The sequence below is a fragment of the Lithobates pipiens genome, unplaced genomic scaffold, assembly GCF_037356315.1.
Source record: "Lithobates pipiens isolate NorthernLeopardFrog02 unplaced genomic scaffold, aLitPip1_a1.2 Scaffold_3, whole genome shotgun sequence".
NCBI lineage: Eukaryota > Metazoa > Chordata > Amphibia > Anura > Ranidae > Lithobates > Lithobates pipiens.
In genome coordinates, this window is record NW_027507790.1 from 154,255,439 (window position 1) to 154,283,087 (window position 27,649).

A 27,649-nucleotide genomic window follows, 5' to 3' on the forward strand; every position below is an offset into this window, starting at 1 on the left:
CAGGGGTAAAACTGGCTATTAATGGCTCCTAAGGGTTACGGGAGCTCCTTTTAACTATTCTTAAACTGTTCTGGTTCCAAAAAATGATCTCATTATCTTATGTATTAATTTTTTTCCCAGAAGCACAACAAAGTAAAATAAAACAATTTAGGTGATGCAAATCACAATAAATTTACTTAAGTAACAAGTGATATGGAGTTTCCGCTTCTACAAAATTTGCCAACAGTGAAATCAGTTTTGCTGAAATCACTTGGATCAATCCTACTGGGCAGTTTTTCCCACATTTATGGCTCCAATGACACCTGTCACTAGGCAGGGCAGTGATTGGGAAATCTCCCCAATGGGAACACAGGAAGCTTTAATAACATGACATTAACGTGTATGCCTTTCCTACTCAAAAATGACAGATCTTAAAAAGTGTTTAATACACTTTAATCAGAATGGTATGTGTACCATCCAATACACACATAAACGTTGCACCCTTTTCATGCATACTCCACCCATATTTTTAGCAGCCATAATATACTGATTTTAATCCTAAAAAGCCAAATTAGAGTGCACCATTTTAAGTTTTATGATTTTTTTCAGTAGTTCTTACATCTTCTTCCCTCTGTATGAAAAAAGGAATACACAAGTAAAAAAAAGTGGTCAATAATAGTAGCTTGTAGACAGGTGGCTGCACTGCCTACGCAGGTGGCGTTCATCTGCAGCAGCAGTGCAGAGAGAGAGGGCAGTGATTGGGAAATCTCCCCAATGGGAACACAGGAAGCTTTAATAACATGACATTAACGTGTATGCCTTTCCTACTCAAAAATGACAGATCTTAAAAAGTGTTTAATACACTTTAATCAGAATGGTATGCGTACCATCCAATACACACATAAACGTTGCACCCTTTTCATGCATACTCCACCCATATTTTTAGCAGCCATAATATACTGATTTTAATCCTAAAAAGCCAAATTAGAGTGCACCATTTTAAGTTTTATGACTTTTTTCAGTAGTTCTTACATCTTCTTCCCTCTGTATGAAAAAAGGAATACACAAGTAAAAAAAAGTGATAAATGGATTTTGGAGCTGCCTCCTACTGTTGTTGTTCTAGTTGCAGCTCCTCTAGAGCTGGCAAATATGGGCATGCTTTTAATATGCTTTAGAGGACATGCCCTCTTGAGGTTAGATCAAATGTCCACTACATTTATCCCATTTAAGTTAAAAATCAGCAGCACAAATGATTTTGTGTTTTGCATGTAGCACATGCAAATTCACATGCAGCATGCTGTATTCTATAGAAGCAAAGCACAGAATAGTGCATCTAAGCACATACTATACATATAATCAACTGGCATGAATGAGAAATAATTCAGCTGCAGTTTACAGGCGTTCAGATGTGCTACATCTGATTACAGAAACCATTGTCAGTGAAAAACTGTTTCTTCTAAGCTTGAAATAGCAATAAACTATAGACTGCTCTTAGTTCTGGATTCCAGAATGGAATGTAACACTATTCTGCCTGTGCAGTTCTAAAACATGCAGCAAGGGCTAAATAATACTACTGTGCTGTATTAGCACATGTGTGTTAACATTAATTGTTTATTTGAATGGGCTGCCTAATACACCAAATCGCATAAACAAGGATACATGCATAATTGCAGAGCAATGCACACTAGTGCAATGTAAACTGATTGAGAAATGCATTGGAGTACCATTCATAATAAATATCACTGTGTCGCACCAACACATGTAAAGTGCATTGCTGTGTGTTACCACAATGCAGTAGTGTCAATGAGCCTTTAATGGCATGGATGGAGTATGCCCTCATCATCCCTTCGTATCCCTTCATGTAACTACACGGTACAGTCACAAGCAGTCTTGTAGATTTCTCATGGAATGCAACACATAAAATACAGTTTTGCTTCAGGGCAGAATGGACTTAAACAAGCAGCTATTACAATGCAGGATGAGGTTGAAAAAAAAAATCTAACAAATAAATATAAAACATATGGTCAATAATAGTAGCTTATAGACAGGTGGCTGCACTGCCTACGCAGGTGGCGTTCATCTGCAGCAGCAGTGCAGAGAGAGAGGAAGTCAAGAAGAACATGGTTCCTCGTTCACTGGGGCAGCAATTCAGTTGAATGCTGGCTGCCAATGTGCCATCTTAAGGTGGCAGAGTCTATTTAAGACCCAGGCTCCTGAGCTTGGTACACTTTCAGCATGTGGGTAATGTAAAGACAGGTCAGCCGTCTGTCGGGGATAGTATTAGCAGTAGGTAAGGGTTGAAGATGAGTAGGGAAAGTTTGGCATATTGCCATTATCATTGGACACCTTCAAACTTTTGCTCGGACCAGCCAGGCTGCATTCAACTCCTCCAGACAGACTCTGTCAGTTCGGCTGAAACCTACACACTTGGCATTCATGAGTGTTCCTCCTTCCACCGAGCTTATTGTGAACTGCTTCCATTTGCTTCAATATAAGTTTCATTCTTTGCATCTGGATTAAAGCCTCGTACACACAATGCAATTGTCTGTTGACAGACTGTTGTCCTAAAATCTGACTGTTAGTACGCTCCTTTCGGCCAACAAATGTTGGATGACAGGCTAGTAAATTTTTGGCAACGGTCTTTTGTGTGATTTTCGTATGGTCAGTACACAAATCCATCTCACAAAAGTCGAAAGTGCAAACACGCATGATTAGAATCAATGCTCGCCAAACACACAATTAGCAGAAGGGGCCCAAAGGGTGGCCCTCAAGAGCTGAAATTCCTCATAGTACATCACTATGTTTGTGTTTGTTGCAAGACAATTGTGTACCATTAGTATGCAAGACAAGATCCTGGCACATGCCCTTAGGACAAAAATCAGACGCTTGGTTGGCCAACAATTGTACCGTGTGTACGAGACTTAAGTGTGTGTTATTGCCATTGCATCACGCTGAACCTACATGCTAATTATGCAATATAGAAAAATAATGTAATATATTTTAAATTAAATATAAACAATTTGTGTAACCCAGTTTTTGTTTTAGTTTGAGAGGACATTTTATGTACTATTATTCTGAAAAAAAGCACATTACTTACCAGATTCAGGTAAGAGTTTACCAAGTTGGATGTCCTTTGGCATGAAACCAGGGGGATATCCAGAACGCCAGCTTACGGTGACCGAACCATAAGACCCTTCTCTGTAAACAACAGCATGACCTATCCCCGATGTAATATTTGTAAGGTGGAATGCAACTGATTCAAAACCAACCTGACAGAAGAAAAGATGGTTTCAATATTTACTACTAATGGTCAGAGAACATTTCAACATTTCTGAAAAAGCATACACAGAAATGATTCTGAGCACTAAAAAGTATTATGCACTTTCCTAATAAAGTATTTAAATATCATCCAACAGGGATGCTGCTAGGTTCCTTAAAGACGTGAAGTATACCTGGGCACTTTACATTGAAATGTTTTCATGCTTGCAAAAAAAAAAAGGGGGGGGGGGTTTGAGATTTTTTTCTTGTTCCCAATTCCCATTTCTATACATTTTCCTTCCCTTTTTTGAATTCTCTCTCTTATGCCGCGTATGCATGGTCGAAAGGGAAATGTTCTATGTGAGCTTGTTGTCGGAAAGTCCGACCGTGTGTATACTCCATCGGACATTTGCTGTCGGATTTTCCACCCACAAATGTTTTATAGCAGGTTCTCAAGTCCGCACACAAAAGTTCACGCATGCTCGGAATCAAGTACGAGCTGGAAGCGCTCAGTCTTATAAAACACTGTACTCTGTAAGGGGCTTTATGGCTCTGCAAGCCTGCAGGTAAATTCTTTCCTTAACGCTCCAGCAATATAGTTCAAAATACCATAGAGAGAACAAAGGGGCTCCAATAGTGAAGTATGTAAAAACAGTTGCTCAAATTTATCAAACATATAATCAGGGTACTCAAATAGGGCATTGAAATGACATGTAAAACAAAACCAGCACCGCGCTCGTGCTCTAGAAGTCACTTCCGGTGTCCAAATGTTGTTTTGTATTCCTACGCATTTCATCACAGGTCACGTGACTTGATGAAGTGTGTCACTTTATTATTCAGTCAGAGGTCTCCTACATTTGTACACTTTCTAATATAGGCACTTTACAAATTAATTAGATCCAAAGTGGATATATAGAATTTAATATTTTAACACCACTTATTGATTTTTTTCACTTCACTTGGGGGGGGGGGGGTTGCACCCCTGTCGGTACTTTGCTGTAACCCTTTTTTAGTTTAATTATATTTTTCACAGTAGTAGCGCAGGAATACTCTACACCTTTAGACCCCTTTCACACTGGAGCGTTTTTTCAGGCACTTTAGTGTTTAAAAAAAGTGCCTGTAAAGCGCTTGAAAGAAGCCTCCTCTACAATCCCAATGTGAAAGCCCAAGTGCTTTAAGAGCTCTTTCACAATGTCAGCGCCCGAAAAAAACGCTCTTAAAGCGCTGCTTAAACTAGCAACGCTTTACCAGTGTTTTTCTAACGTTATTGGGGTGCATTTAACCCCTGCTAGTGACCAAATAAAGGGTTAAAAGCGCCCACAAAGCGCTGCTGCCAAAATCGCTTTTCACGCGTTTTGCAAGTGTTTCCCATTGATTGAAAGGGGCGCTTTAGGAGTGGTGTATTCACCGCTCCAAAAGCATTGCAAAGAAGCTGCTTGCAGGACTTTTTTTGATGCCCTGCCAGCGCAGCGCTTTAGTGTGAAAGCACTCTGGCTTTTACATCGGGATTGCAGTTGCAGCTTCTTTCAGGCGCTTTACATGCACTTTTTTTTAACGTTAAAGCGCCTGAAAAACTCCTGAAAAACGCCCAGTGTGAAAGGGGTCTTATTTGAAGACATAGTAAATATTGCTGTTCTAGAGGCCTGGTGCGGAAGGGCACTACAAAGCAACTTCAAAAGGCACTGCCTTGCACTGCAAAAAAAATGGAACTTGACTCCAATTGTCATGCATTGAGACATATTTCAGGCCATTCATTTTTTATGGGCTGTGTATTGCAGCAAGAGTCAATGCATGACAGTGTGGGTGTTAGTGTACTGCCTCTTGTGTGATTTGGCCCTAATGTGAAAATTGTTCCCTTCTGGACATGTCAGAGGCCCTCTATAATTACCAAGTTGCTTATCACTGTCCTTGAGATCTATAGGATCATTCTTGGGTTACAGGTAACAATTACAGCAAAGACAACTTGGAATACTCAGTAGAACACCTGGGGCATGTGTCCTGGATGGAAGGGTCTAGCAGTGAATTTGTAACCAAGCCTTCAAACATAATGCTTTCATAGCTGCTTATCATGTTACACATGCATTGTTGTTTGTTTGCCTTTAAATAATTGTGTAATTTCCTCATCTCGTAGCTAGGACATACTCTCAGTAGCTAGTTCCACTCTCCTTTTTTTTATGTTTAGCCTTTATTCACCACATGTACTAGGTTCTGCTGGAGCTAGACACACTATCATTTTTTTTGACCTAACTGAGGTCTACCTTTTATGATCTTCACAAGTTTTAGTACTAAAGCTTTCTTTTGATCCACGGGATGTAATTTGGATTGAGTCCATGTCTTCCAAGCTACTAGATTGTAAATGAAGTTATCTCACCACAACTGGATCAGTTATAGAAATCACACTTTCGATGCTTAAATTGCTGAAACAGAACATTGCTAATAAAATTCAAAGGCAACCCAACAGAATATAAACCATGAATCTCTCTTTTAAATGACAGATGACTTGGATGACCCTATGCATATTTTTTCTAACAGCATTGTACACTATGAAATACAAATATCATTAAAGAACTTGCCGATGAGACCCCCTACAAGACATGGTAACTAGGCCCTACTATTCCTGCCTCCCTGAGTAGAATGTGGGTGTACAAAAAAAGTTATTTAAAGTAAAAAATAATTACACTTGTAAAGATTTTTTAATGCTAGAGAAAAATAAGCTAAACACGTCTTGGCTATGTGCAGGTTTGCCTTTGGAAGAAAGCCAATAATATGAAAATAATATGAAAACAGGTACAAGACAATACATGTATGCTGAGCACATACAGATTGGTTAGAGTGATTCTCTGTTCAAGTGGATAAGAAACGACATGATCTTAGGAACCCAGGACTAAAACCTCAACACCTACCGCATGACTGTTAAATAAACATAAAGTATGAAACTGCAATTATGATTCATATTTTAATTCCGGTTACATAACACGGGACATATTTTATCTAAAGTTACATTTAGACAGGACAGGAACTCTGTATGAGCTCATGTATGCAACGTTTCAGAAATGTTATTTATACAGGGGCGGACTGACAACTCATGGGGCCCTGGGCAATAGGAGATTATGGGGTCCCCAGGCAATCAGAGATTATGGGGCCACACAGTATACACACACACAGTATACAATCACACAGTATACACAGACATGTTTCTATTGGCTGAGGAGGTACTGGAAAGGTGGGGCAGCTATAATCTCAGGATTTTTAGACCAAAAGGATGTTGGTAAGGGACATTTCAGACACAGATGTAAAAAAAAACACAGATTTTTACATACTGTCCCTGGTTTTACTGAGGCTGGCAACCCTGATGGGGCCCCCTAGTGGCCCGGGGCCCTCGGGCAGTGCCCGAGTGGCCAAATGGTTAGTCCACCCCTGTAATTATAATTACTGGACCTAAAGATCAAAGTATCTAAAGAAAATAAGATGTGTTGCCCACAATACGATTCTTATTTTCATACTGCTAAAATGTAAATACCTTCAGATATTTCCCATCATAAAGTTTTTGTGACTAATGCCTTGCTCACCATATTCCTGTCCTAATCATAAGTAAAACACTGTAAAGCCATTAAAAAGAAACCTTATAGGAAATGTACCCTCAAATTTTAAAATACTGTATATTTTAATATACATTTCACTGCTACAGTATTGCACATTTAATAAGCTTTTATGTGAACAACTGTTAAGTAATACAGCATGTTATATTTATAACAGTTTTTTTTTTTTATTGTTTTTAACTGTCCCAATACTGAAATACAAATCCCGAGAACCCATGACTGTAATAAATGTATGTATACTGATATAACTGATATAACTGAAGCGTGTAGAAAGTTGGACTTGTTTTCCCTCTGCTGGTCAGCTAGAATTCTGCAGTCCATACTATTACTATACCTCTGAATTGGCAGCTTCCTTAGGTACTGTTACTGGACTTGGCTTTTGTCCTTTATGTATGTAAGGCTTTCCAGAGGTGCTTTCACCCATTAAAGTTACATTTGTCAACTCAAGAGTAAAATTAAAGCCAGGTAAGAGGAAGACCTGAGGATAAAACATATAGGTAATCAGGACAGAGTAAATTACATATTAAAACTGGAAAAATAGAAAAATACATTCAATCATTCCAATATAAGAGAAAAACACTTTTCACAGGGGGATAAAAAATGCTGTGAATATGTGTTGATATCTGCATGGGAAGCTTATAAGTTGTGTGTCACATGCTGCAAATATTTTACTGCATTGACTAGGTTAGAAATTAGAGATATGACCATCTAATTTGTCTGAGGTGGTACTGAAACCATGTTAAACATTTACAATATTGCAGCTTACTAATTCTTAAATGTGGTAGTTACATTAATTTTTTTTGTCTTTTTCCCTTTACTTTCAGCTAGTGTTCCTACCAGTAATCCTACACTTTTTCAAATTCCTTTAACAGATCAAACTGTCCTGCAAAACTGACAGTTAGAGGATTGAAACAAACCGTTTAATACCTACAGGGGTCTTTACAATGGTCAACTTTTATTCAGAAAAGAAAAGAGAAAAAAAGCAAAAACCTCCCCACTATCAGTCTGAAGTCTGCGACATTCCTCGTCTGTGACAGAATTTTCGCACCTTCTATTTTTGAGTGCAGGGTCTTTGGCCATTTTGATTGGCCATTGCGTAAAGATATAATTCATTCATCCCTGTAGACAGGCACCGTGCTGAGAATGTACCCGGATCTGCATATGGATAGCTCAGCGTACATTGTAAAGAAGACTCTGAACAGTCAAGTAAATTTATCTTATTGCAGAAGAGACTTAGCACATCTCTTCTCCTATATTTAGCCTGCCCACTCACAGTTTGCCATCTTGAACATTTAGCTGCACTTTAAAAAGTATTAGCTGGTGTTTAGCTTTAATTTTTTAGTCAAGTACATTTAATTTTGTTAGTAAATCTAATGCCGGGTACACACGATTGGAAATTCTGCCAGCAAAAGTCCGATGAGAGCTTTTGGTGGGAAAATGCAACCGTCCATTCATGCATTAAGATAAAAAAAAACTTCTGTGTGCAGCAGCCCTCTTCAGCCCCCCAAATACTTGCCTGAGCCTCCTCCAATCCAGCAATGTTGCATCAGAGACTTAGCTGGCTGGGACTCTCCCACCTGATTGGCTGAGACAGCAGTGGAGCCCCATTGGCTCCCGCTGCTGTCAATAAGAAGATATAGGGGGCGGGGCCATGCCTCTGCTCCATGTCTTAATGGACACACAGAGCAGCAGCTCAGCTCTAGTGCCCCCATAGCAAGCTGCTTGCTGTGTGGGCACTCGGCAGGAGGGACGGGCCAGAGGTGCTGAAGAGGGACGTGAAAAGAGAAGGATCTGGGCTGCTCTGTGCAAAACCACTGCACAGAGGAGGCGAGTATAACATGTTTATTATTTTTAAATGAAAACTTTAAAGATGAACTTTATCCTTACCTTAAATATTATAACAAAGGCACAATTTGAAATGTATAGCAAAGACAATCTGCAGGCTTTTTTCTCCTTTGATTGCCTTTCTTTTTTTCTCTCCATTCTTCACAGTGCCACACTCAACCAAAAAGTGAAGAACATTTTTTTCTATATCGTCAAGCAGAACTGCATTCTGGTGTGATTTTTCGTAAAATGGGGGAAAGGTCTGCTTTAAGGATTGTTGAGCAGCCATAAATTATATTTTTGTTTTGGAGTTTAGATACACTTTAAGGTATTTCTATTCTAATAGCTGCAGATTACATATGATTAAGCATCTGATGAAAACTGACCTGGTTACTGATTGGCACTATGCTAATACCATAGCTTGCACCTTCTTGAATAAACACACTTCCCGTCATTATTCCGGTCTGATTTTCTCGTGCTGTTTTTCCAAAAGACACTTGGTACTCCACAGTGACATTGCCAAATGTTCCTCCCAGCCTTGTCACATTCGTTTGGATGAAGCGTTCCATGTCATTGTTTACAATGACTGTCTGTCTTGCTGGGTCCAAATAGAACACACCGTGAGGGTCATCATTTGCCAGAATAGTGAACCACAACACACTTCTCATACTATCCAGATCAGCCCCTCCTTCTACTGAGGTCAGTTGGAGCATACAAAGCTCATCCATTTCTGGCACATCGTCTGGTAAAAGCTGAATTATAAGCTCTGCAATATTTTGTTTATCAGGAATGACAACCCAACCAGAAGTAGCTGAGAAGTCAATTTTAATGTCTGATAAACTGGTCAGTCTCCAATAAACCTTGAAAGAGAGAAAAAGAATTAGTAAATTCACATCCATGGCACTGTTTTACAAAGATCTGTCCTGGTAAACATTTTTCTACAAATTGGTAACACAGATTGAGATGCATACTGTTTGAAATGTACATTTACAGCCCGTTCACACCTGAACGTTTTGTAGCCCTACGCCTGAAGCTACAAAACGCTGGAGGGGAAAAAATACATTATTCTCAATGGAGATCGTTCACATCTCCACTCCATGTCGCCTGAAGCCGAACGCCTGAAGCTCAAACAAGTTCTGGACCCTTTTTTGTCACGCGAATCGGGCTGATTTGGACGTTTTCATTCCCATAGAAACTAATGGAAACGCTCGATTCGAGCGACAACGCGCGACAACGAGCGTTTCTACGGGCGTTTTGACGTTGTATCTGCTCAAGAAAAAATAAGCAGATGAAAAATATTTTTCCTATTGGCTGAAAAAAAACGCCGAAGTTAAAAAACGCTCGTTGTCGCGAGTTGTAGTGTTACAAAACGCTTGTTGTCGCGTGTTGTAGTGTGACAAAACGCTCGTTGTCGCGCATTGTAGTGTGACAAAACGCTCGTTGTCGCGCGACAAAACGCCGGTAAAAACGTTCAAACACGCTACGCTCAGGTGTGAATGCAGCCTTAAAGTGAACCTGTCAAACTATTGTAGGTAAATGTGTAAGTACTTGCAATTGTTTTCAAATCTGTTCCTGAAGAAGACTTTGGATTCAGGCCTCGTAAGAGATTAGGGCATACCACCTCCTGACACTAAATCATATATCCTGTCTTTCAACAATCCGAGGCAAGATCCTTATAGCTGAATTACAGGGGGTTGGGATTAGTGTCAGGAGAGGGGAGCTTATTCATATTAATTGTAATATATTATTAATTTTAAGAAAAGTTGAGGCCTATGTACAACCTTCAGCCTACAACCCATGGACATGGTATGTACAGACAGACTAACTAGGAGATCAAGATGGAACCCACATAGTATCTGTAGGTACATGGAGAGCATTTATAAAGAAGGGATGTGCTGAAATTTGTACGCCAATTTTGGACCCTGTATGCCAGCCATTTTCTACTACATTTATAAAGGATTGACCTCACCTAGAAAATTATCAGGTAAACACTCCTGTTGAAGAAGCACAAACCTATCAAACTTAAAAGAAGAGGGAGGTTCTGTGTTAAAAGACTTTTCCTTTGCTGCTGTCATAGTGCCATAATAATTATGTGCTTGTTTTATTCCCCAAATCCATGTACACCTCTTTATAATCTTATAATACAATTACCGTAATATCGCCTAGCGTTCCTTGCACTCTCCTGATAAGAAAAGTCATATTCAGGGGTCCGTCACTGGTTTGAGGTTCTGTGTAATTTTTCTTTAGTAGAGATTCTGCTGCAAACTGAACAATTCCATTGGGATCACCAAATTTCTGTATCTAGATAACAAGAGTCCAACATTTGCAGTTAATATATGCTTAAAGTGGACCTTCACAATTTTTTTCAATTTCCATCTATTAAATCTTCTGCTCTTGTTGTTTTAACTTTGGATAGTAAAACATATTTTTTTTCTGCTAGTAAATACCTTATACAGACCACTTCCGGTTTCTTTTCTGGTCATTAGCCTAGGCTTATGGTGTCATAAGAGGGCCAATCAGAGCTGCAGGGCTGCACAACTGAAAGTTTGCCTCTGTGTGTCTGTGTAAATCCAGGAAGTGAACAGGCAGCAGCTTCAGCTGCCCAGATGTAAAGTCAATGCAGCCAGGGAGATTTCTGAAGCATATTTGGCAAGTACATAATCACAGTATACATAAAATAATATGCAAAGTGGTTGGAGGGAAGCTTCAGAATGGCAAAAATGTTTTTATTACAAATGATGTGAGCGGACTGTAGTTCAATTTTAAGAGACATTTTACTTACTCTGTATGAAGGAGTTTTGAATACAGTCAGTTTTCCCTGGATAACCAGTTGATTTTAAATTTATATGAAGCACTGGCCCCGTAGGGATTGCTTTGTGCAGACTTCCCTGGGCCTTCCCCTTATTAACTTGCAGCCAGTCACTAGGGGTTTTCACACGACCAACCATAATCTCTCATCCGCTCATTATCCAATAATCAATCCAGGGTGTTTTTTTTTTTTTTTTTGGTATTTATTGCTGGAACTTGGTTGGGAGAAGGGAATAGCAGTAAACGCCAACTGGAATTATTTACAGATGAGAACAACTCTCCCTTGGCCTCACCAGGTTAACTGGGGCAGCAGACACTTTGCTATACCATACAAGACCTGTATGGAAGAAATAAGTTCATTGCTTGCTCTGGCAGCAGACTTTGTAAAACTATTTTATCTTCAGGACACTCACTAGCATCCCCTTTGGCTGACACCCATCCACTGACTCTACTAGCTGAAGGGATGGCCCTACCAGTACAGGCCCCATGACACAGATCTGTACTCACAGTAGGCAGAAACAGATCCTTTCCGATGTGTCTCCCTTCCAGTCAGCTCTGCAGGACACCTGGGTTGCAGTTTTAGATTCACGTCTTCAGTTCAACCACCTGAGGCCATATGGCAGCCTGTGTAGAGGAGAGGCAGCTGTCCCCTCCCTCCGGGATCCTGCTCTCCAGCCAAAGACCCCAATCACATGTGCCCTTGGCATATATACAGTCACCCAGCATGCACTGAGGCAGTTTCCCCTGCCAATGGAAAGGGTTGTAACTGTGCCTGTGCCCTCATTTGTCAGGTTTCCTCCCACTGTCCAATATGTCTCGTCCTATTGGACCTATTGGACCATTTAGACAACATGAGCAGCACCATAGTACCATGAGCAGACCCTATCAATGGATCCCTTCTTTCTGGTAGGCAGAGAGCATCTAAATTTACCTTGCAACCTTCCTGGTAAGCAGAAAGACCCAAAAACTATACTCTTCTAGCACCTACCTAGGAGCATGCTACATCAATACTAGGATACCTACTAAATGCATGTAACATACAGTCTGTGAACCCTATTCAATCTGAGAGCAGAAAAACAAGCAAGGGGCGCCTCTGAGTATATATCAACAAATATTTATTACAAAAACAATATCCACTCACATGGGAGATTCTAGTGTAGAATTCAGATACATCTCTGGGCTGAAGAGAGGGAAGAGAACTACAGATCACAGCGAGTCCATGGAATGCTGGCCCCACATCAGATCCAACGAGGATAGGGTGGGATGGCTGAGCACAGCCATTTTTTCTTCAGCTTTTTCCAGGCTGTGACGTCACAACTATGCTTTGCTTTGCATAGTTGTGACATCACAGCCCGGCGCCATGCTGTGTTTTGCTTCCCAAGCCTCGTTTTGGCTCCGACCACGCGGCCGTGTCACCTCCATACTATGAATGCCGTATGAGCTTTGTGGACATCGCAGCATGGCCAGTGACTGGCTCTGGCATCCCCACAGTCCTATTCCCAGAACCCACACCCAGCTTAAGGGTCTCACCATTGACCCTATTTAATCCTCGGTGTGCCATCTGGACAGCTGAAGGAAAACTTGCTGTGCTCAGCCATCCTATCCTATCCTCATTGGATCTGATGTGGTGCTAGCATTCCATGGACTCGCTGTGACCTGTAGTCCTCTTCCCTCTCTTCAGCCCAGAGATGTATTTGAATTCTACACTATAGTCTCCCATTTGAGTGGATAATGTTTTTGTAATAAATATTTGTTGATATATACTCAGAGGCGCCCCTCTCCTTTTTTTTCTCCTAGCTCATTGGACCTTGCTTCTGATCTTTTTGGTGGCAGCCCTGACAGACTCATCTATATATATATATATATATATATATATATATACATATATATATATATATATATATATATATATATATATATTATATATATATCCCTGCCATTGGATTATTAGGAACAGTTTATTGAGGTACTCTTGCATTACGCCTTTTTACTTTTACGTAACGTGTGAGAACAGAGATCTCTATAAAGTAGTGCCACACTGCGACCTGCATTTTGTGTCGTATTCATGAAATGTGGGCCTCAATGTAAAGCCTGAAGTAAATTCGGAGTTCTCTCTGTCTATCTCAGCAAACACCCAACCTTATTCTGTATTTAGAGTCATATGACTGGCAGGTCACATGAACAGCTCTACTCCCTCTTTTATATATTTCTTTGAATACTCTTATTGCCGCGTACACACGATCGGAATTCTCGTTGGAAAAAGCTCTGATGGTTTTCCTGTCTTGCTTACACACGGTCACACCAAATTCCAACCCCCAAGAACGAGATGACGTACAACACGTACAACGGGACTATAAAAATGAGGTTCAATACCTAGTAGCCAATAGCTTCCATTGAATCTAAACATGCGTGAGTTGAATCTGAACATGCATGAGTTTTTGCGTGTTGGAAATGCATACACACGATTGGAATTTCCGATAGAAAGTATTTCCATCGGGAAAATTGAGAACATGCTATCAAATTTTTGCTGGCGGGAATTCGGCCAACTAAATTCTGATGGAGCATACACACGGTTGCATTTTCCGATGAAAAGCTCTCATCGGACTAAAAACAGACAAAAAAAATAATGATATCTTTCACATAACAGACATGACATCCTGCGTACACACGAGCGTAATTTCCGTCTGAAAAATGTTGGATGCTTTTACCCGATGGAATTCTGCTCAAGCTTGTCTTGCATTCACACAGTCACACAAAAGTTCTCAAAACATTCGACCGTTAAGAAAGCAGTGACATACAACACTACGACGAGCCGAGAAAATTAAGTTCAATGTTTCCAAGCATGCGTGGAATTGTTTCCGAGTATGCGTGATATTTTGTGCGTCCGAATTGCACACAGACGATCGCATTTTCGGATAAGAACTTTTCCCGACCAAAAAATAGAGAACATGCTCTCAATCATTTGCTGGCTGGAATTCCGCCAGCAAAAGACCGATGGAGCATACACACGGTCACGTTTTCCAACAAAAAGCTCTCATCTGAGTTTTGTTGGCGGCATTTGTACACGGCATAATATGTATCTATTGAATTCTCCTGATCATAGGAATAGCAATTATAAATCTATATTGTATATATTTTCACTTTTTTGTGAATCCTCAATCTATGGACAACTGTTTATAATACACAGCAAATCAGAAATACTTACTGTAAGAGTCACATTTCCAGCTTTTGGGTCAACCTCCGTGCTGCCACTTCCAATGCTTAGTAAAACTATGAATCTTTCTTGGACTTCAATCTCTCCATGGGGCAGAATAGTCAGTGCAATAACCCTTATCCCACCTTCTCCATCACCATAATGAAACGATCCATTCAAAGGTCCGCTAAAATCATCATTGCCAGGTGACAGGGTGGTCTTGGAATTAGGTCCTAATATATGCCATAATATCTGAAGAATAATATTGCAAAGAAGTAATATCGATGGGTTATAATATATACATTATATACACACAAGGAATAAAAAGGAAGTATTGCAGTTTAACCAATAACAGACAAATGACTGCCAGTGATAAAGAAGGATTTGCATTGTTTTTCTGCAATCACTGAGCAATGTGCTTGTAGCAAATAAAGCATTACTACTTTGGAGACCATCAGGCTAACTTTTGAATAGATTGATGAAAAGTTAAAGATATAGTCAGGCTTTTTATTATTATTTGTGCCCCCACTGGGCAAAATAAGAAAATGTCTGGGCAAAATAAGAAAAACGGATTTGGTACATCCCTGCAATACATGCACATTTTCATGTTTCACGTCTTGAAAAACACTGTAAGCACAAACGATACCTGTTGATCTGCCAAATATTCAGTGTTCTGAATATCCCTGTTTGGGATGACAATACAGTGCCTCTGCTGCTTTAAAATTCCTAGCAGTATTGTCAACCTTACCCAGTTCTCTATTGCTGGACTACAGAACACTCCCCCCACTCTTTATTTCCCAATATATGGGCAGGGTTGATAATACTGCTTGAGATTTCAGAGCAGCAGTGACAGAGTGTACAGGAAGTTAGGTGCTTACTGGATTTCTGGAAGATCAACAGGTATTTCTCTGTACTTGCAGCTTTTTAAAGGAATAAAACATAGGGAGCGTTAATGTTTGTATTGTTTTCTATGTAAACACTGAGAAGATTTTCAGTTATCATCACTTTCTGTTGGAGGACTTTGTTTTATAACAATTAATTACGGTATCTAAAGACGTATTATTCTTTTAGGCACATATATGTACATCACACTTGCTTATATGTACATCACACTTTCTTTGGGTATTTCCTGTCTACTTCAATTCCAAGGGAAGCTCTCAATTTTCATCCTATCCTATCACTTTCTTTTGCCCTGACAATGATCACTGGGTCAAATAGAACTGTTAGATCCTGATACTGGAGAGGTGGCCACAGGACAGGTAGGAGGACCCAAATATTTCTACTGACTCCCTAGAGAGACATTGCTACACTTGATTTTTTTTCTACAGCTTGTGGGCTATAAGGCTTTATGTACACATAGCCTACTTTGACAGCCGGGAAAGCGCAATTTTGCAGAGGTTTTGCCGCGGTTTGCGTTTTCCGGTGGCCGGCGGTCAAAACATTCTTATAAGTAAGGAGATTCTTCCACGTTCAGGAGAGGGAGGCTGAAGTTCCCCCTAACTGCAGCAGCTCCTAAACTCTGCTAAAAATGTGTACATTGACACAACATAGGTTTTTATGAAGTTGAAATTAGGAGCTTTTGCAAAAAAATGCCAAAAGCTCTTAAACTCAAGAAGCCTTAAAGTATTTGTTACCCCAACACATCATATTCCTGATATGTGCCTGCTGTACCATGTACTTGCATGATAAAGTATCCTATTCTCTTTGTATTGCTTCCTTTATGTTAAATTCCTGGTATTCCTGACAATCCCTCTGCTTTCCTATTAAAACTGACCATACTAAGCAGGAGAGAGCATCGTGGTCAGTTATCTAGCTATGCTGGGAACTCACTTTACTCTCCTCCAATGATCAGACTTGTCCTGACAACCCCCCTCCCCCCCCCTGCCCTCGCTGCACAGTCGTTCACTGGATTGCTCAGTGTGCTGTTGCTTCTCCTCCCCCCAGCTCTTATGCAGCAGAGAACAGAGAGAATGTGATCACTTATAAGAAAAAAGGAAAAGTGTATTTATAATGTTTTATATATCTATACAAAAATGTTTTGCCTTTCATTTCTATTTTGAACCGAATGGGTTGGGTGATATCGTTTACAACCATTTTAAAGGGTCAACCAGCTTTTTTTTTTATTCAATAATGTAAAATGTCAAAATGATAAATTATTTTTAGAATAAAAATACATAAATTAAACCCAGTTTTATTTCATTACAATATTTCCATGTCTACTTTCCGACTTAATAAATGTAGCACTTTTCACCTACAAGTGTGAAAACATGTAACACCTCTGAGAAGATTAACACATAACCACAAGCCAGGAAGTGTGATGCCTAGTCTGGCCCTTTGCGGAAAGAACCTTATGTTTGCACTGTAGTCATTAGTGGTGCTACACAACATACTAAGTACACAATGTTCGTATAAGGAAGACATTATCAGCTGCAAGTAGTCAATAGCAGGAATTAGACCTCTGCACAAAACGTACCAAGCAACATGATATATGGAAACAGAGGCAGCTATGCTATATTTTCAGCATGTTCTATCAATGGACACTCATTCTTATAGCAATTTCTACCCTGTAGGGTTGCTGCTCCTAAAAGCAAATCCTTAAAAACTATTTTGGATTAAGATTATTAATGTATGTTTTTGGTGATAATTAAAAAATGAATATGATATATCTTGTTATCATTTAGGTTATAGTCCAAGTCAAGCAAAATTTTATTTGTAGCTTTGGATAGAGTGATGAAGGATTTTACCCTATTTCCAATCAACTTGATGGGTATCACACAGAACAAGATGTCAGTGAAATCTCCCCAGTGGGAAAGCACAGAGCCATAATAACACTTTTTTGGTAGGATGGGGAATAGATAGATAGAACCTTTTTAATTTTTATATCGCTGTCTGTGTCCCCTGTCAAAAACTTGAGTATGCAATAAAATAAGTGCATGCGGCAGGTGCATGAGGCTCTGGAATTTAGGTACAGGTAGAAGGTAGAGGCGCACCCTCTAGCAGCCTGTCACATTCTAGGAGAGGCTGACAGTTGCAGCAGCTAGATCGGGCTGGACAGTGCAATCTGCTTCTCACACTTCACGATATGCAATCAGTGGCATTAAAGAAAAAAAATTAAAAATAAAAAAACACACCCTGCAAGACAAAGGCATAATGAGCTAGTATGCATAGCATACTAGCTCATTATGAATAACTTACCTGAGAACGAAGCCCCCGAAGTGGTCCTCCGTCTTCCTTCCACTGTGATTCGCCGGAGCCACGGTGACGTCACTCCCGCGCATGCGCACGGGAGCAAACACAGCATATCGCTGCGATCTGAGGCCTGCCCAGTGCGCCTGCGCGCCGCTGTCTACGGCGCATGCGCCGTAGACAGCGGTGGCTGTCTTTGGGTAAATATCTCCTAAACCGTATAGGTTTAGGAGATATTTCTTGGACCTACAGGTAAGCCTTAATCTAGGCTTACCTGTAGGTCAAAGTGGTTTGTAAGGGTTTACAACCACTTTAACGGCTCATTAGCACAAATAGTAAACATGTACAGATAAAAGTATACTCTCGCTGACTTAAAGTGGAACTAAACCCATTGATTTAACATTTAAAAAACTTACGTTCCAGGCATGTGCTGGGAATGTAACTGTCACATGGGATGTGCTATAAATCAAACTGTCAAACTATTGTATAGCTGGTGTCATAACTGATCACATGTGCAGCACAATGGCAGTTCAAGATCAAACAAAGGCCAAGATGGCAGCTTCCTTGGCTGAAAAGGATAGGAGAGATTAGTTCCACTTTAACCACTACAGCCCCGGACCAATAAACACCTTAAGGACCAGAGGTCTTTTTCCAATTTCGCACTGCGCTGCTTTAACTGGTAATTGCGCGGTCATGCAATATTGCACCCAAACGAAATTTGCGTCCTTTTCTTCCCACAAATAGAGCTTTCTTTTGATGGTATTTGATTGCCTCTGCGATTTTTATTTTTTGCGATATAAATGGAAAAAGAGCGAAAATTTTGAAAAAAAATATATTTTCTTCTTTTTGTTATAAGAAAAATCGAATAAACTAAATTTTAGTCATACATTGAGGGCAAAATTTATTCAGCCACATGTCTTTAGTAAAAAAAATGTCAATAAGCGTATATTTTTTGGTTTGCGCAAAAGTTATAGCGTCTACAAACTAGAGTACATTTTCTGGAATTTACACAGCTTTTAATTTATGACTGCCTATCTCATTTCTTGAGGTGCTAAAATGGCAGGGCAGTACAAACCCCCCCCCAAATGACCCCATTCTGGAAAGTAGACACCCCAAGGAAATTGCTGATGGGTATGTTGAGCCCATTGAATATTTTTTTTTTTGTCCTAAGGGATTGAATAATGACAAAAAAAAAAAAAAAAGTTGTCACTAAATGATATATTGCTCACACATGCCATGGTTATATGTGGAATTGCACCCCAAAATATATTCCGCTACTTCTCCCGAGTATGAGAATACCACATGCGTGGGACTTTTTGGGAGTCTAGTCGCGCATGGCACCCCAAAAACCAATCACCACCTTCAGGATTTCTAAAGCCGCGGCGGACACGGGCGGACTGTCTGGCCAACTAAGTCCATCAGACAATCCGACAGACAGTCCGTCCTACTTTTGAATGAACGGACTTGACCACACACGATGAACAGACAGTCCGTTGAAAGCTTGCGTGATGACGTGTACAGCACGTACGACGGGACTAGAAATACGACGTCCAATACACTGCAATGCAACCTTCGGCCGTGTAAATCCTTTCTGAGCATGCGCCATACTTAGTCCGTCCAACTTGCCTACTCACGAGCGGACTGTCCGCTGAAACCAAAGTTGGAAGGACAATATTACGGAAATTCCGAAAGACTTAGTCCGCCAGACTGTCCGCTGAAAAAGTCAGCTGAAGCCTACACGGACTAAGTTGGACAGACAGTCCGCCCATGTGTACGCGGCCTAAGGGTGCAAATTTTGGATTTGACTCCTCACTACCTATCACAGTTTCAAAGGCCATAAAATGCCAAAATAGCACAAAACCCCCCAAAATGACCCCATTTTGGAAAGTAGATACCCCAAGCTATTTACTGAGAGGCATGTTGAGTCCATGGAATATTTTATATTTTGCCACAAGTTGCGGGAATATTACAAACTTTTTTTTTTTTTGCACAAAGTTGTCACTAAATGATATATTGCTCACACATGCTATGGGCATATGTGAAATGACACCCCAAAATACATTCTGCTGCTTCTCCTGAGTACAGGGATACCACATGTGTGGGACTTTTTGGGAGCCTAGCCGCGTACGGGACCCCAATATCCAAGCACCGCCTTCAGGATTTCTAAGGGCATACATTTTTTATTTTACTCCTCACTACCTATCACTACCTATCACAGTTTTGAAGGCCATAAAATGCCAAGATGGCACAAAACAACTCCAAATTACCCCATTTTGGAAAGTAGAGACCCCAAGCTATTTGCTGAGGGCCATGTTGAGACCATTGAATATTTTTTTTTTTGTCCCAAGGGATTGAATAATGACAAAAAATAAATTTTTTTTACAAAAAGTTGTCACTAAATGATATATTGCTCACACATGCCATGGTTATATGTGGAATTGCACCCCAAAATATATTCCGCTACTTCTCCCGAGTATGGGGATACCACATGTGTGGGACTTTTTGGGAGTCTAGTCGCGCACGGCACCCCGAAAACCAATCACCACCTTCAGGATTTCTAAGGGTGCAAATTTTTGATTTGACTCCTCACTACCCATCACAGTTTCGAAGGCCATAAAATGCCAAAATAGCACAAAACCCCCCAAAATGACCCCATTTTGTAAAGTAGACACCCCAAGCTATTTACTGAGAGGCATGTTGAGTCCATGGAATATTTTATATTTTGCCACAAGTTGCGGGAATATTACAAACCTTTTTTTTTTTGCACAAAGTTGTCACTAAATGATATATTGCTCACACATGCTATGGGCATAAGTCAAATTACACCCCAAAATAAATTCTGCTGCTTCTCCCGAGTACGGGGATACCACATGTGGGGGACTTTTTGGGAGCCTAGCCACGTACGGGACCCCAAAAACCAAGCACTGCCTTCCGGATTTAAATATAAAATGCTACCAAAAAAACTGTTAGCGATCGCAGGGATCAGGCCTGACTCTGCGATCGCTGCAGTTATATGTTTAGTGTTTTGTAAGTGACAGTGATCGATCGATACTGCACTTCGGTGGACTGGGCAGAGGGGCAAAACGCAGGTGCTAGCAGGTAGGGGGGGGGGGTTTGTGTACCTATGTGTACCTATGTGTCAGTGTAGTGTTTTGGTGCACTTACTTTTAGTCTTCTCCTCATAGTCTGGTCAAAAAGACCGCCCCGAGGAGAATGACATCACTTCCTCCTTCCTGTGTAAACAATACACAGTGGGAGGAAGTTCGTCATTGGTCAGGAGCGATCCAGAGGGGGTGGCCAGAAACCAACGGCCATCCCCTCATCACGGATCGCTCCTGGAGGGAAACGGACCGCCCTATCCAGCGGGAGGGGGTCCGAACGGACCCCCCACTCGCTGGAAGGCAGGCACGTACATCTACGTGCTTGTGCCTGCCTGTGCCATTGTGATGACGTACAATGGCAATATGGCGGTCCTTAAGTGGTTAAGTCATCTCACCCTGTTCTCCATTCTGATAGGCACTGTTCACAAATATAGAATCATATGTACAGTGCCTTAAAAAAGTATTCATACCCCTTGAAATTTTCAACATTTTGTCATGTTACAACCAAAAAACTACATTTATTATATTGGGATTTTATGTTATAGAACAACACAAACTGGCACATAATTGGGAAGTGGAAGGAAAATGATAAATGGTTTTCAAAATGTTTTACAAATAAATATCTGAAAAGTGTGGTGTGCATTTGTATTCAGCCCCCTTTACTCATAATAACCCTAACTAAAATATAGTTTGAACAATTGCCTTCAGAAGACACTTAATTAGTAAATATAGTCCACCTGTGTGTAATTTAATCTGACCAGACAGGTCAGGGATAACGTTGTGGAGAAGTTTAAAGCAGGGTTACTTTATTTAAAAAAATATCCCAAGCTTTGAACATCTCACGAACCACTGTTCAATCCATCATCTGAAAATGGGAAGAGTATGGCACAACTGCAAACCTACCAACACATGGCCATCCACCTCAACTGACAGGCCGTGCAAGGAGAGCATTAATCAGAGAAACAGCAAAGAGGCCCATGATAACTCCGGAAGAGCTGCGGAGATCCACAGCTCAGGTGGGAGAATCTGTCAAAAGGGCAACTATTGGTCGTGCACTCCACACATCTGGCCTTTATGGAAGAATGGCAAGAAGAAAGCCATTGTTAAAAGAAAGCAATAAGAAGTCCCATTTTCAGTTTGCGAGAAGCCACGTGGGACACAGCAAACATGTGGAAGAAGGTGCTCTGGTCAGATGAGACCAAAATTTAACTTTTTGGCCTAAAAGCAAAATTCTATGTGTGGCAGAAAACTAACACTGCACATCTCTCTGAACACACCATCCACACTGTGAAACATGGTGGGGCAGCATCATATTGTGGGGATACTTTTCTTCAGCAGGGACCGGGAAGCTGGACAGAGTTGATGGGAAAATGGATGGAGCCAAATACAGAGCAATCTTAGAAGAAAACCTCTTATAGTCTGCAAAAGACTTGCGACTGGGGCGGAGGTTCACCTTCCAGCACAACAACAAACATATGTAGCGGTGTGTTGCCATTAATCCACCATATCACCCTGCTGCCAGACCTCCATATATATTGCTTCTGAGACAATGAACAGTCATTTTCTTTGTTTTGCTTTTGTTTATTGGGGGGATATAACTTGGTTGGGGGAAAGGATATATGGGATGCCCACAGATCAAATTACTTTGCCATCATATTTATGAATTAGAACTCTGTTTGAGCCTTGAAGAAATGATGCACTTGTATAACATCTACAGTCTTTTCCCTGCATCACCATGCAGATTATTGCTCCTCCTCTGCGTAACTCCTGCAGACTATTGCTCCCAGGAATCCTTCCCTCCTGCACAAACTTATTCTGTAGCACATTATGTTTCTTGTCACATCCTCTTCTAGATGCAAAAGAACCCATTCTGAATAGTCTCTAATGCTGTCTCTGATTAGTTGCTGCTACTAGGCCAGAGGTCTGCAGTACCTCTCCCTGAAGGCCTAGTAGTTTAGTAGCATGTGCTGAAGGGTGGACTACTGTTCCCAGCTAGTTCAGCCTGCAAATCCTGTGCCCTTGGCCCTACCTCTCTTCCAGAACATTCTTCCTGGAAGCAGGGGAGGCGCCTCAGAACTAAAGTTCAGGTGGTCACACCCACTGCTACACTAACCTCACCCTGCCCCCAGGTCAAAACAAAATTGACCTATACTGACAGTTCCTTACCAAAAATCCTCACTCTAGCACCTACCTATTGTAGAGAGTGCTACACATACAACAACTAAACATACAGCCAGAGCTACAATGGAATGATTTAGATAAAAGCATTCTCATGTGTTAGAATAGCCCAGTCAAAGTCCAGACCTAAATCCAATTGAGAATCTGTGGCAAGACTTGAAAATTGCTGTTCACAGGCACTCTCCATCCAATCTGACAGAGCTTGAGCTATTTTGCAAAGAAGAAAAAAGTCACTCTCTAGATGTGCAAAGCTGGTAGAGACATACTCAAAAAGACTTGCAGCTATAATTGCAGTGAAAGGTGGTCCTACAAAGTAGAAAAGGGGGGCTGAATACAAATGCACGCCACACTTTTCATATATTTTTTTGTAAAAAAAATTGAAAACCGTTTATTATTTTCCTTCCACTTCACGATTACCGTATGTGCCACTTTGTGCTGGTCTATCACATAAAATCCCAATAAAATTAATTTACGTTTTTGGAAATGTGGAAAATGTCAAGGGGTATGAATACTTTTTCAAGGCACTGTATGTCATTATATTCTCTAAGCATCTCCAGAAGCTGCTATGCCTACAGATTACAATAGGAATTTAGCAGAAGCAGTTTTGTACTTAAAGTTTAAAGCTTTATTAGCAGGATTAAGTGCTTTTCACTGGCTGGCAAATGTGATTGTACAGCATATGTCTATTTTATTCATCCATCTATCCACTTATGTGTGCCATCCAGATATGTGTACTGCTTTCCACATATACATTGACATTAGTCAGTAAATCACATGATCCATTTGTTTAACTGACTGGGTGTAGAATACAGTCACTCGATATAGCAGTAAATCTGTCTGCAACATTATTAGCATTTTTTTAAAGGGGAAGTTAATCAGAATCTGCCGGTATATGGAAAAGCAAACCTTAAGCAAACCTTAACCTAAGCCATGAGTTCAATTCATGGCCAGTTTCATAAAATCCAAAGTTTTCTTCTAACTCAATTGAAGTCTATGGGGGTCAAAGGGAAAATATTCAATGTTTTCCCTTTGTGGACCTATAAAAAACAAACTATTGGTAAACAATGAGGCATAGCAAGCTAGGATTTGCCATAGGGGACATGTGCCAAGAAAAAAAAAATATGCCTAGCTTTTGCTGAAACTATGGCAATAGGGGGGCAAATTTGTGATGATTTTGGTGAACATTAATTACTGCACAGTAATGCGGCAGCATGCTGTGTACAAAGGGTATCTCCAACACGTGTTCACCAACAAAAAAAATGGGAAAAATAGAAAGACAAAAACAAATTGAATATATACACCCTTAAAGCGCTAGTAAACTCTCCCACTCCAATACTTCTTTTCATCTAGTCCATTATATCAAGCTATTGTCAAACTGTAACCATTATAATTCAGCTCCATTCACATATTTTTAAACTGTTAAATTAGTGTCTCCAGGAGTAAGCCCCTGTATACACGGTCAGACATTCCGACCACAAAATACGTTGGATTTTTTCCAACGGATTTTGTCCAATGGATTTTGTCTGAAACTGGTGTTGCATACACACGGTCGGACAAAGTTGTCGGAAAATCCGATAGTTCGGAACGTGATGACATTCGTTCATTACGATGGGACTACGTTCAGGCTAGTAGCCAATAGCTTTGGTCTCGTAATTTGATCTGAGCATGCGTGGAACTTTGTCTGATCGGAATTCTCTACAAACGATCGGAAAAAGTCAGATCGGATTTTTGTTGTCGGAAAATTTGAGATCCTGCTCTCAAATTTTTTCCGTCAGAATTTCCGACGGAAAAAGTCCGATAGAGCCCACACAGAAAAAAGGATTATATTGTCGGAAAATCCGATCGGACCTTTTTCTGCGTGTGTACGGTGCATAAGGCGGCGCCATCTTAGGTATTGTTTTCCGAGTCCACAGTAGAGTGTATTTCCACCCTTTCATTGTGCCCTTGCTGTAATCTTGTGCATGTGCAATTGTGCTTTAGCCAAGCCTCATTCTCGATCCGAAGTTCCTATGGCAACCGTGCTCTGCCGTTTATAGCTAACCTGTTTTACTCCACAGTACATTTACTTGTGCTGATCTTGTAATGTTTGCCTGTCAGTTTCATAAAGTTTGCTGTATGCTGCACCTGATCTCCACTACAGTATGCAGTCTGATGCCCAGGTTTACACCCCATGTGATGTCACGGGGTCACCTGGGGTGTAGGAGGTGGTTTTGAATGATTATGCAGTCTTGCAGGGTTTGAGCGCTGTGCCGCGAGGAGCAGAAATAACAGACATGGCAGAGCATGCCGTGAATCACGGGAGAAATGCGCATGCGCTGGTAACATCCTTATTAAGAACGGGACGTCACCAGTTTAAAAGCTAACCACTCAAATCAAAAGTATTTTCTTAATCTTATCAGAAAATAAAATAGCAAAATGTTAACCCAGTGATTTGCAATTGGGCTCAAATAGAGAACAGCTATGTAGGTGGATTATAGCGGTATGTACTGGGTACAGAGCACGCAAACAGCACGCACTATCTCCTAACACTACTGACTGCAAGCTCTATTATTAAAGATGGATTACTAGCTATATAGGTGAGGTGAATATCACGGTGTATACTGCGGTCAGGGCACGCAGACAATAACCAGAAAACAGCAGAGATAAAGGGGTATATACAGATGTATACTGTGCTGTGCTGGAGGCACACACAACTTCCAATAACTCCTGCAGATGGCAATTGGGCTCAAATAGAGAACAGCTATGTAGGTGGATAGTGGTACAGGTAGGTGGATAGGTGGTACAAAGCACGCAGACAGCACGCACTATCTCCTAACACTACTGACTGCAAGCTCTATTATTAAAGATAGATCACTAGCTATATAGGTGAGGTGAATATAGTGGTGTATACTGCAGTCAGGGCACAGACAATAACCACTACACAACAGCAAGATAGGAAATCAGCCAAAAACGATTGGTGTGTACTGTGTTGAAGGTACACAGAACACCCACTGCTTCAGATGCCAACACACTACACGAGGCCGCCTCAAAGGCGGCCTTATATAGTGTGGGGCGTGCACTACACAGCCTGAGCTATGATTGGCCACAGGCAGGATGCCTGTGGCCAATCATGGCTCTCCTCGCTGCTGGCGCTGCGATTGGCCAAGCATGCGGGGTCACAGTGCATGCTTGGCCAATCATGAGCCAGCAATGCACTGCGCCATCGCAGTGCATTGTGGGCCGTGCGCGCCACACGAATTTTGACGCGAACGGACCAAGAGTTCGGATTTCGCCGAACGGACGAACAGCCAATGTTCGAGTCGAACGTACGTTCGACTCGAACACGAAGCTCATCCCTACATACAACACGTACAACGAGCCGAGAAAAATGTTCAGTAGCCAGTACAGCTCTTCTGCTTGATTCCGAGCATTGTGCGTCGGAATTGTGTACACACGATTGGAATTTCCAACAACGGATTTTGTTGTCGGAAAATTTGAGAACCAGCTCTCAAATTTTTGTTGTCGGAATTTACAACAACAAGCTCCCATTAAACATTTGTTGTCGGAAAATCTGATTGTGTGTACGCAGCATAAGGCTGCCAACACAGAGAATAGTATATTTTGCTCCCACATCTAAAAATGTAAAACAATAGTGCAGCTCCAATATAATATATAAACAAACATATAGAACTGCAGTTATATGAAACCATAAAACTAAATAAATATGAAATGAAATGGTGCAAAGTCCATAAGTATAAAGAAGAAGTCCACAGTGTATTTAATGGTGATGAAAAGAAGTATTCCAATAATGCTAATAATCTTGATAATCTTGTGCAAACAGTGCTCAAAAAGCCAATCACCAATTTCAAGTGCATTCAAGGCTTACCAGAATGAATGGCTACCATTACAGAAAAAGCAATCAAAATAGTTCTCAAGTGACCAATCACCAATGACAAGTGGATTCAAAACTTACCAGAACAACAGGCTACCACTACAGGAGCTTATATGCCTGGGTATGTATGGACAGAGGCGGCTCTTTAATTAGGCAAATTAGGCGATTGCCTTAGGCCTCGCCCACAGAAAGGGCCTCGCCGTTGCGCAATTGCCTAATTTGCCTTTCAGGTGTTGTGCTGTTGTTGTGTACAATGTGGGGCACTGGGACTCGCAAGTGGCGGGGTGAGTGGGCGGCGGGCACGCTGCACACAGCTGCGGTGTAGAGTGAGCTGATCCACCGCCGCGCTCCGCGGTGGTGGAACGAGTAGGGGGGATAACACTAATGTGCACAGTCGCTCGACATCATGGTGGTGGATGGTGTGGGCATGGTCATGCTGCCTGCGTCCAATAGCAGGCTCGACTGCTGCAGCGCCGTCCTTCGAGTCCTAGCCCTTCCCCTAAAGTCGGCGACGGCGGCCCCAGTGCATGGCGGGAATTGTAGTTCTCCCACAGAGCACAGGCACACAGACTTCAACATGGCCGTCTGGTGCCTGTGCTCTGCAGAGACTACAACTCCCAGAGTGCACTGCAGGGCAGAGAGAGAACATTGT

General features: G+C 41.1%; 1 protein-coding gene across 2 annotated transcripts in view; it reads right to left on the bottom strand.

Moving 5' to 3' along the window:
* The window catches only part of ADGRV1 (adhesion G protein-coupled receptor V1), a 710,193-nt gene that overhangs the window by 368,256 nt on the left and 314,288 nt on the right, over window positions 1-27,649 (bottom strand). For both annotated transcript variants that reach the window (XM_077462401.1, XM_077462400.1), the window contains 5 exons: window positions 14,674-14,913; window positions 10,812-10,961; window positions 9,047-9,520; window positions 7,171-7,314; window positions 3,077-3,248 (listed from right to left, as the gene is read on the bottom strand). In XM_077462401.1, the coding sequence (XP_077318527.1) occupies window positions 3,077-3,248; window positions 7,171-7,314; window positions 9,047-9,520; window positions 10,812-10,961; window positions 14,674-14,913 (1,180 nt within the window). The remainder of the gene's footprint in view (window positions 1-3,076; window positions 3,249-7,170; window positions 7,315-9,046; window positions 9,521-10,811; window positions 10,962-14,673; window positions 14,914-27,649) is intronic.